The 10,169-nt window shown below is 37.3% G+C and overlaps 1 protein-coding gene across 1 annotated transcript in view; it reads left to right on the top strand.

Annotated features, from left to right (window-relative positions):
* The first annotated feature begins 6 nt into the window (after nt 1-6).
* The window catches only part of ine (solute carrier family 6 member inebriated), a 14,373-nt gene continuing 4,210 nt past the window's right edge, over nt 7-10,169 (top strand). Inside the window, exons 1-4 of the mRNA XM_018447232.1 lie at nt 7-714; nt 5,434-5,621; nt 8,794-8,928; nt 10,128-10,164. Of these exons, the coding sequence (XP_018302734.1) occupies nt 77-714; nt 5,434-5,621; nt 8,794-8,928; nt 10,128-10,164 (998 nt within the window). The 5' untranslated portion in view covers nt 7-76. The remainder of the gene's footprint in view (nt 715-5,433; nt 5,622-8,793; nt 8,929-10,127; nt 10,165-10,169) is intronic.

The raw sequence follows: 10,169 nt of genomic DNA, 5'->3' as shown, positions 1-10,169 counted from the left end.
CAAGTCCGTCCTGCTGAAGCACGGGGATGCTACCCACGGTAAATTCCTCGGCAAACAGGCCGGCTGCGTGCGTAAAATGAGCACGATGCTCGAAGAAGAGGACGACGTGTCCGACGACGCGGATCCAGACGTGATCAGAATCCGCCGTCAACATCAAAAACGCCCTGAGATCGAAGCTGAGTGGTCCTCAGAAGAGGAGAGAGGTCATTTGCTGAACACCGCCAAACATGAGATCCTTGTTGTGCCGAGCACCAGTGGTAACAATGTCAAAAGGGTGGTCAGCCGTGACGACAGTCCCGAAAGTATTCCTCGAGATAAAGGCCATCGTCGGCGGCCGCAGCCACGGCTGGTGTTTGATCAGGCTGACTCCGGATCGAGTTCGGATCGCGATAACGGATTACATAGCCCTGGCAGATCGAGCGTCAGAAGCATTGATCCACGGCACTATCGTCATTATTGTGCCAACGTGCGTTCGCCGAGAACCTTCAGCATGGATGAGAACCATCAGTACTGTCCCTGCTGCCATCAATTATCACCTACCTGGGCCTCTCTGTACACGGAGAACAACGGAAGTCAGGCTCGCTCATTCCCCGACACGATCTCGATCAGATCTCTGGCGTCGATCGGCTTGGGCTCTTCTGACGGCCGGAAGCTCACGATACGTAGAGTTCCCACTTCGCCGTCGGAGCTGCTTAACGTGGTACATCCGCCACCGTAAGTGAGACACATTGCCTACGATTGTGCCTCGGTACTTTCGAAGAAACTGCCGCGTGAATCACGTTCCACGTGATAGCGCGCACGCGTGCCCGTTTGAACGTGAGTACGCTTTCGTGCAAAAGCGAATAGCGAAGTCTGTACAAAAAAAAAAAACGATCAGGTTACGTTCGTGTTTTATCTCTTAAAACGAGATGCAGAAGTTCGATGGCGCGAACAGAAGAGATAGAAATCAATTCTTGTGTCGCTATTTCTGAAGTACGCGATTAATCTCACCGCAATTAATCTCACTGAATTTCTTCTTTTATTTCTTTGAGGAACGTTTTTCCTTAAAAAGGCATTAGTCTTCAAAGAGATAATTATGATGCTACATGGAAAAAACGGTTTTGCTAAAGTACGTAAAAATTTAACTACATACAGATCGGAAAATAATTTTGTTCAAAATAACTACGTAGAAATCTCGAGCATGATGATCAATGCTGCAAAAAATTTTGATATTTTAGCAGTTTGAGAGCCTACATAATTATTTTGATAGTCCAATAAAATTATTTTCAAATCTGCATCTATATAGCTAAATTTTCAAATATTTTAGTGAAACTGTTCTTGTCACGTATATACAGATTTAATAATTTTGTTTGGACCATTAAAATAATTGTGTAGGTTTAAACATGTTACTAGAATATTAAAACTTTCTGTAGCATTGTCATCAATTTAAACGTTCTATATAATTACTTGAATGATCCAATAAAATTATTTTCAAAACTGTAAATTATTTTCACAGATTTAACTAAATTTTTAGGTATTTTAACAAAATCGTTCTTTCTATGGGTGCGTTCCGAGTTGCGCATGAAGCGCGTGATGTATCGTTTTATCCTTCTTTATTATTTGGTGAACAACAAGGACAACTAATGCATCATGCGCTTCATGCGTAACTCGGAACGCATCCTAAGTATAGTTATTAGAGCATCCGTTTTGTGATAATATAAGTATAAAATCAAAAATTTCGTATTTACACAGCGTCTGATGAGGACATACGTGACGAAAATAATATATTGGGTGACAATTATCAGAGACAAGATTTATTTTAAGAAAAATAATAGCTCTCACTTGAGATAACACCTAAATTCCACTAAATGATCGAGACAATTTTATCTAAAAAATTGGCAAACACAATCGAGGCAATCGACGATCGTCGAATTTTAAATTATTTTCCCGTCGCGTTAAATTAGATTATTTCTTTGTATGACGTGTTCCTTATCTTCAATTCTAAAATACATCATAATCGTGAATTAGCAGCATGATTAAATTGTGTGATAAAAGCTCTGTCGCCCATATGCTTCTCACATAGGATCTAATATCTTGCGTAAATATCCTAAATAAACTGAACCGTTTTACATGACATATAAAAATGAAGCTGTAGCCTGATATAACCTTCAGTCGGAGAGCTCCGCGAAGCAGTTCGAGAGCACATTGTTCGAGAACTATCTTGACGATTATCTCCAAACAATAAAGAAAACGTTCCGGAGTTGCTTGCCTAATGCGTGTGAATTGTACCGCAAGTTGCAAATTTGCCACCTCGCTTTGTCGCTTTGTTGATGCAGCACGATTTCTTTACACTAATCAAGGTTAGTTACATCAATTATTAAAGGTTAACTAAATTTACCGTTCCTTTCTAGATTATAGTTTTTAAATCTAAAGAACAGAAAATGTGAGGTAGAAAATAAGTAAATTAAATTTTAATGTAGAAGGATTAAAATATGTTAGATGGAAATAATTATGTAATATAATAGATTATATAATAATAATAAATATAATAAATAAATAATAATAGATTGAAATTACGTTTATCCTTTTTTTAAGCTTTCGCTACTAAAATTGACTCTAGAACACCTATTCAATTTTCCATACAGATCACCTTAAATGCAGTTTAGAATCGATCGCGCTATCAACTAATATTAATTGCTGTTGATAGAATTTTCACACTGCATACCTGCATTGCAATCAGGACTATGATCCGGAAAGGAGCAAGGGTCAAGTTAGTTAATCGACAGCGTCGATGAAATTGGCTCTCAATTTGCCACGGATAGTTCTAATCAACGTTTGTCGCTACCTGTTCTAAAGCGCGGAAGCTGCTGCATCAGATTCACCTCGTGTCCGTAAATTAGAGTCGGGAGATCGAAACCGGTATAATTTCCGATATAATTTCGGTGAGTTCAAACGTCGATGTGCTATATATGTACGAAAACGGTCTCCGCTCACGAGACACGAATCTACCGTCACCGAAAATTGAATTCACCTATTAATTAGACCGGTCTAGTTAGACCGGTTTCGATTGCTCTGATTAGGGCCTCGTCTATCATCGGGCTGCGGCGGATTCTACGTACGTGACGAGAGATGCGCTACGCGTCTAAGCTCGACGCGAAGCCGTCAGATCTCGTCATCCAGGGTCTGCAATTCCGGCGTATCGTCCCGAAGACGTAAGTGGATAATAGGTGTACAATGTAAGACCCCACCGGTTGTTGTAAGTAGGTGTGCTTGTGCGGTGTGACATATTGTTGCGATTCTGTCCCGCTTCTTCCATTGAAACGGGACAGCGCTTGAAACGACCCGTAATCGTCGTCCTACATTTAGATCTTGTCACATCTCGTTTTTGAAGCGGCGCGCACACAGGTCTCCCGTGTGTGAAAACGATACCCGTCTTCATGAGATCGTTAACACGAATAAAGAACGGAGTGCTCTGCACAGAGAGAATGATTTTGATGAAATATTTAAAATTTAATTAGAGTTACAGGATTGAAAATAATTTTCTTAAACTATCAAAATAATATAGAACGCTCAAACAAAGTGAAAGTACAACAGAAAATTTATGGTTATTATAAAAATCAGCTTGAATATCTAATTTATTTCAAGAGTTTAACAAAATTATTTTCGGATCTGTATTTAGCTAAATTTGAGATCGCTTTAAAATATTTTTAAAAATGAGTTCAAAGCTATCCTTACTCCACTCTTCCTTGATAGTCAGCAAATAGTCGTAAAAGGCATGTAAAGTATAAAGACATATGAAGTGAAGTTAAGCCTATTTTTATTTCACGTGCTTTTTATGATTATTTACTGACTGTCGAGAGAGGGGAGGGGTAAGAATAGAGAGAGCTTTGGCCTATTTTTATAAGTATTTTAAAGCGATCTCATTATTTTATTTCGCCTAAATTTTCTTTATTTACAAATGGCATGCAAGAAATTTCATTTTTTAAATTGCTTAACGACGTCCAATATGATCGCGGCAAATAGTCAAGAGCCTTAACATCATTTGTAAATTTACTTTTCATCAATTGTTAATTTATTTTTGCAAATATTTACTTACTAGAAAAAATATTTTTATTTGTAAGTTGCATTTTCTTCGAATGTATATAAATATACCTTTAAGTCCCAAATTATTCACTATAATCGTTGTTACATGAAATTTTTTTACAGCATATGAAATAAAGAGGGGAAATCGGAAATACTTTTCTCAAAGTCCTCAAATAATATGCGATACGATTACATCTATTAGCATCACCTTTCGAATCGTAATATGCAATAATTCATCTCAAATTAGTCCTTGTCTTCTCCGATGCGAAAATTCTGTCGATCGGTGCCATCTGACACTCGTCTTCGTTACCGTCACATTTACGATGACATATACGTATATCTTCTTTAAAAAAAAAAAAGTTACTGACATGCCGTATACGAGGCGCATTATCGTATCCGCGATGCTTCCGCGGCGTGGTATATTAGTTTTCCGTTGCGAAACGAACGGGAATGTACACAGGTGCGTCGCGTATATCTTTCAGCATTGTCGACCGCCCTTTCCTGGCCCCTCCGCCGCCCATGGCTTGACACCATTTCTACGCTCACCGCACCGTAAAGTATACGAATTTACGCGATAAACGCATAAAAATTCCTCGATCCCGACGCTTACATAATGCACCGCGCAAAAGTCGGTTTTTATGTTCCATACTATTTCACGCGACGCTTTTATCACGGTAACACCGACTGGATTCTTTCCGGTATTGGCTCTCGTTCGTTTGCGTGCACCCGTCGCCCGTGAACGCAAACGCGAGCGGAATCGGCGAAGGTATAATTGACGATCCTATGATATTTCGCGTAATACATGGACTGTTACCGTCGCTAATCGGTACGTCACGTTATGACGCTCGAAATCGACCACTGTATAAACAATGACGATGAATATTTAATGGTCGCCATTGGACTTTATGTGAACGCGCGTCATGCAAATGCACCCGTAAAGCACGGCTGACACGTGATGCGCCTTTGTGTGATTTTCCGTCAAATAAATTTTTACAATGCATTAGGCATTGTAATACAGTTTCCGTAGGTGCATAATACGAAGCGCGAAATCGTTAAGCACTTGAAAGAGTCGTCACGATAGTAATGATCCTTTGCTGATCTATTGTTTTGAGGGAATTTATATAGAGACGTACTGCCCGCAAGTGATATCCTTCCACTTCACGATACGAAGATTAAATTATATTATTCACCTGACGAAATATTTAATAAAACGCTTATTGCTGTTTTTCCATTAAACTGTCATAACTCGTAACATTTTTCTCGGTGCTCTCTCAATTTTTCTTTCGCATTCCACGCTGTAGATGTCTTTCGTTCGAGCACCGGCTACATTTGTAATATAAAAGCTTGACGTCGTGCGTTGCATTTTTGCAGTTTCGAGGATGACGTTTCTACGTGCACCAGCTATGACGATTTGGACGCGTACGATTCCGGCGATTATCGGCAGCCTAGGAGGCTTCACTGGGCGAATAAAATGGAATTTGTTCTCGCCTGTATAGGCTACTCCGTCGGTCTCGGTAACGTCTGGAGATTTCCTTACTTGTGCTACAAAAGTGGTGGCGGTGAGTCTCACGATAAATGCATGAATCTATTACGTAAATTACGCGTAATCGTGACGAGAATATCCAGTTTTACGAAGTGTGAAAGAAGTCTTACAAGATATACAAAAGAGCGAGAGAGAGAGAGAGAGAGAAGAGGGGAAAAAAAAGAAAAGAAAAGAGTTCACGCAGTTGCCTGCAGTTATAAGGTCGAAAAAATAAAGCAGATGTCAAATGAGCAGACACACAATCGCTATGTGTTCGCCACGATTAGCATTGTCGTGATAAGAGCACGCGATTATTTTGCACGTTGCGAAATACGTCAGTGTCGAAACAGCTGACGGAGCAATCAGAATCCGTGATATTATCCTCCAATTTTTACACGCTCGGAGCAGCTTATTTAAGCAACTCCGAAACGCCGTGAAATTTCTTTTCGTTTCCCTTTAAAAACATTCGTTAAGCATTTCTTTCTATTCTTCCTACGTTTTATCGCGGGAATAACACAATGTGAAAACGTGGCGAATCGTAAACGATAAATTGTTGCACGTATTGAATTATAGCCAATAATACTCTTCTTGCGTGTGTGTATGTAGAAAGAGTATTATCAAATAAAAATCGCGCGCTTGCAGTACGAGGAAAAAATTACACCCCGTCGCGAAAGGAACAAATTGAGGCGGCTTCTATGTGAAAATCGCGACGTCTTGCGTAAGCCGAGCTTTGGATTCAGGGCAACGCGGCGAGCTCTCTCGCAATCCCGGCAACGTGACCGCGTATCGTGTTGCCGGTAATTTTCAAAGTCTGGAAGCATCCGGAGCCCGGATGCGTGGCGCAATTCGCTCGCGGAACTTGATACATGACCTTGCTGGAACACGGCTTACGCCGCCGGGCGCGGTAAATGATTTCAATGACACCGGTGTGGAAATAATCGGCCGAGTATCACATCTCGGTGCTACATGCTCTACCGGTTTAAATTGAAGAGCCGGAAAACCGGCTCGGATAACGCGATCCGATTTAGACGATTGAAATGATTTATTGTTTCGCTCGGAAGACGTCGATCTAAATTTGCGCGAAGATTGAGGAGATCAAAATGGATTAGAGATCTCTCACTTTTATCAGACAAGCGCGTCGATCGTGTGTCATACATGTGATCTTCACCGCACACTCTGATATCTAGACATAATTTCGACGTTTATTTGATCGTGTTATAACTTTTTATTCTGTCTTCACAGTTAAGACTTATATCTTGAACGTAGTTTATTATAATATAAATAAGAATATACAAGGAAAGAATTTTTTGTTAAAATATCTAAAAATTTAGATACATATACAGAACGGAAATAATTTTGTTCACTATATCAATTTTATAAGAATTTTATATCAATTTTATATCAATTATATAAGAAATTCAAATATGATGAGCAACGTTGCAGAAAAGTTTTGACATTCTAACAACTAATTTAAGCGTCTTATATAATTATTTTGATAATCCAACAAAATTATTTTCAGATCTGTATTTGGCTAAATTTTTAAATACTTCAGCAAAATAGTTCTTTTCGTGTAGGATAATTAGATTCGCCAGAAAAGTGAGAAGAGAGAGGGACAAAGATTATTTTTAAATTAATTAAGTGTCATTTATTTATTATTATTATTTTTAAATTAATTTAATTAATTAAAAGATCGCTAATAAAAAGTGTAGCGTCTTATAAAAGTTATTTCCATTTGTAGAATATTACAGAACATCTTTATTTAATTGTAACTTTTTGTGTAATATATTTCCATGCTTATAATGAGCTGGAAACTACTCTGTAATTTCAACAGCCTATGCATGGGCAAGTTAATTCGTTATACAAATAGCACATAGTACTGATGTAAAAATACAGTGCATAATTTTGCAAAATCACATATTAAACGGAAGACCGGAAAATCAGGGGAAATAATGCGGTTCTACTTGCGCACGCGAGATGTACGTTCCGATATTCATTGTTACTGCGATACTAAATTGCATTTTCGTGATAAAGACGATACTATAGTAAATAACTGTAACAATATTAATGCGAGTGTGCGTCATTATCCGCCTTGTAATACGACGCGATTGGATTTTCGCCAGAAATTAAATCGCTCGTAATCATTATTGATATGTCACATTAAATCGGCTCCGACTGTTATCTCCGGCATTCTCGTTTAATATCGATAATTTATTTGGAGTGTGTGATCGCGTATATTATATCGTCTGCAGCGAACTAAATGAAAACTGTCATTCGTGTCGTTGTTCGGCTCGGATTGAAGCGACGGAGAAAAACAGATCGGATAACGCTGTATGATTTATACTCGCGACGTGTTGTATAGCGTTCCGTCGAGATTGGGATAAATTTACATCTTTCCGCGAGGTGTAAAAGAAATTATCGTACATGCGTGACTGTCGTACACTTATACAAATGGATCAAAATGTTCTAAATATTAAAAAATCTGTATAACACAAAATGAGTTTAAATTATAATAATAATAAGTAGTATCTGTAAGCGCGACAATACGATTCGTGCGCTCGGAAAGCTGTATCAGCGTTTGAACAGTGGAAGGAAACTTGCCAACAGCTGACTAATCGTCACCTCTCCCGTTCTCGCGGCAGCTAAATGCTCGATGTCAAATTAAGTCGTAATCCGTAGCGCCGCTACGGATCATCGTTTATTGCGAATAAAGAGTTACATCCAGTGACCTTGTCGCTACCCACAGTATGATTAATGTCGAGGCACTTATTACGTACACGCGCGAACCTTGGTTTAGCGAAACGCTGGGCGAGACCTGTATCTCCCACTAACTAGATTAATCCTTTTTTTTTTTTTTTGGAGGAAGACCATCATTGTTCTTTACAGTTATACACGAAAAGAACGGTTTTGCTGAAATATCTAAAAATTTAGCTAGACACAGATCTGAAAATAATTTTGTTGATCTATCAGATCTAAAAATAATTAGGTAAGATGCTCGAGTTTGTTGTTAGAACATCAAAAGTTTTTGCTCATTAAAGTATTGTTCATTATGCTTGAGTTTCCTATATAATTATTTTTAGATATGATAGACCAACAAAATTATTTTCAGATCTGTGTCTAGCTAAATTTTTAGATATTTCAGCAAAATCATTCTTTTCGTGTATATGCTTAATGTTGGGGGAACCTCACTTATTTCGATCGCATCGTTTCAGGCGTGTTCCTCGTGCCTTACTTTTTAATACTCGTGGTATGTGGAGTACCATTGCTGTACATGGAGCTCAGCATCGGACAATTCACTCGTCGCGGCCCAATCGGAGCCCTGGGTCAAGTATGTCCATTGTTGAAAGGTAAATGGATAAGAGTCGCGATGTGACAGATTGCCGATTAAATCTCTAACGACTATTTGATAAAAACTTCTCACGCGCTCATTTTTACAGCGTCGTAAAATACGTTGACTGGAAACGTGCTTAACTTGAAAAGAACAATTGAGTGAATAGGATTAAAATTATCGCTGTTTTATCCTCTTAGCGTCATTCTATCTTTATAGATCTCTTTTTATTATTGACTTGGTCTCTTTTTTTCCTTTTAATAAAATACAATTTTATTACCTGGACTAAACCCGTTCTCGTCGCCGAACGACGAACAGATTTTTTATATTTTATTTCGTTGGCTGACTACTCTATATTTTTTTATTTATTAAATTTTAAAAACATGAATTAAAAACAATCATTTATACACATTTTATTTTTATCTTTTGACTTTCATAATTTATTGGTTATTTCATATAATGTTTGTGCTGCCATGTGTTTGCGCACTTTTAATCTCGATGTTGGTCTCTTATCACGTTCTAATTTAGGTATCTTTATTTTTAATTATTGACAGATGACATTTGTAGTTGATTCTTATATTTAAGACCGTCTTAAATAATGTTTTAAAATGTTAATACGGCTCTATGATTGGCTCACGACTTAATCTTAATACTACTGATATACTTAAGACCTTTTTAAGTAACGTGTTAAAACACTAGTACGACCTTACGATTAGCTTGTTACTTAATCTTAAGACTTATATACTTAAGATAGTCTTAAATATAAGAATTAACTATGAATACCGGCCTTATCGTCTGTCATAATAATTTAATTTAATATCTATTTATTTTTTACAAATATTTTAATGAAGATAAAAGATAAAGATTTTCTGATAAAGAACTATGATGCAATCGAAACGTTCAGGATTATTACCATTTTCGTAAATAAAGATTATTTTTTACAATTATATTTTAATCGACACCCTAAATTAGCTCTCGTTGTTGACCTTGTTTTTGACCTATTGTTTTGCATATTACGAACTATATTAATAATAATTACTTATTTTTAATTACTAATTAATTATTATATTAATGATATTTACTTATTTTTATTCTTTATTGCGGAAATTTGAGCGCTTTAAAGTTGTAATTTTACCTCGAGCATCTTCGAAATATATATCCTAAATTGCGTGTAATCATCTACAATATCATATTAATTATTAATTTCTGTCTTTATAGGAGCAGGTTTATCGTCAGTTGTAATATCATTTTTAATGTCTA

The sequence above is a fragment of the Mycetomoellerius zeteki genome, unplaced genomic scaffold, assembly GCF_001594055.1.
Source record: "Mycetomoellerius zeteki isolate Tzet28-1 unplaced genomic scaffold, Tzet1.0 scaffold20, whole genome shotgun sequence".
NCBI lineage: Eukaryota > Metazoa > Arthropoda > Insecta > Hymenoptera > Formicidae > Mycetomoellerius > Mycetomoellerius zeteki.
This window is presented reverse-complemented; position numbering and strand designations above follow the sequence as displayed.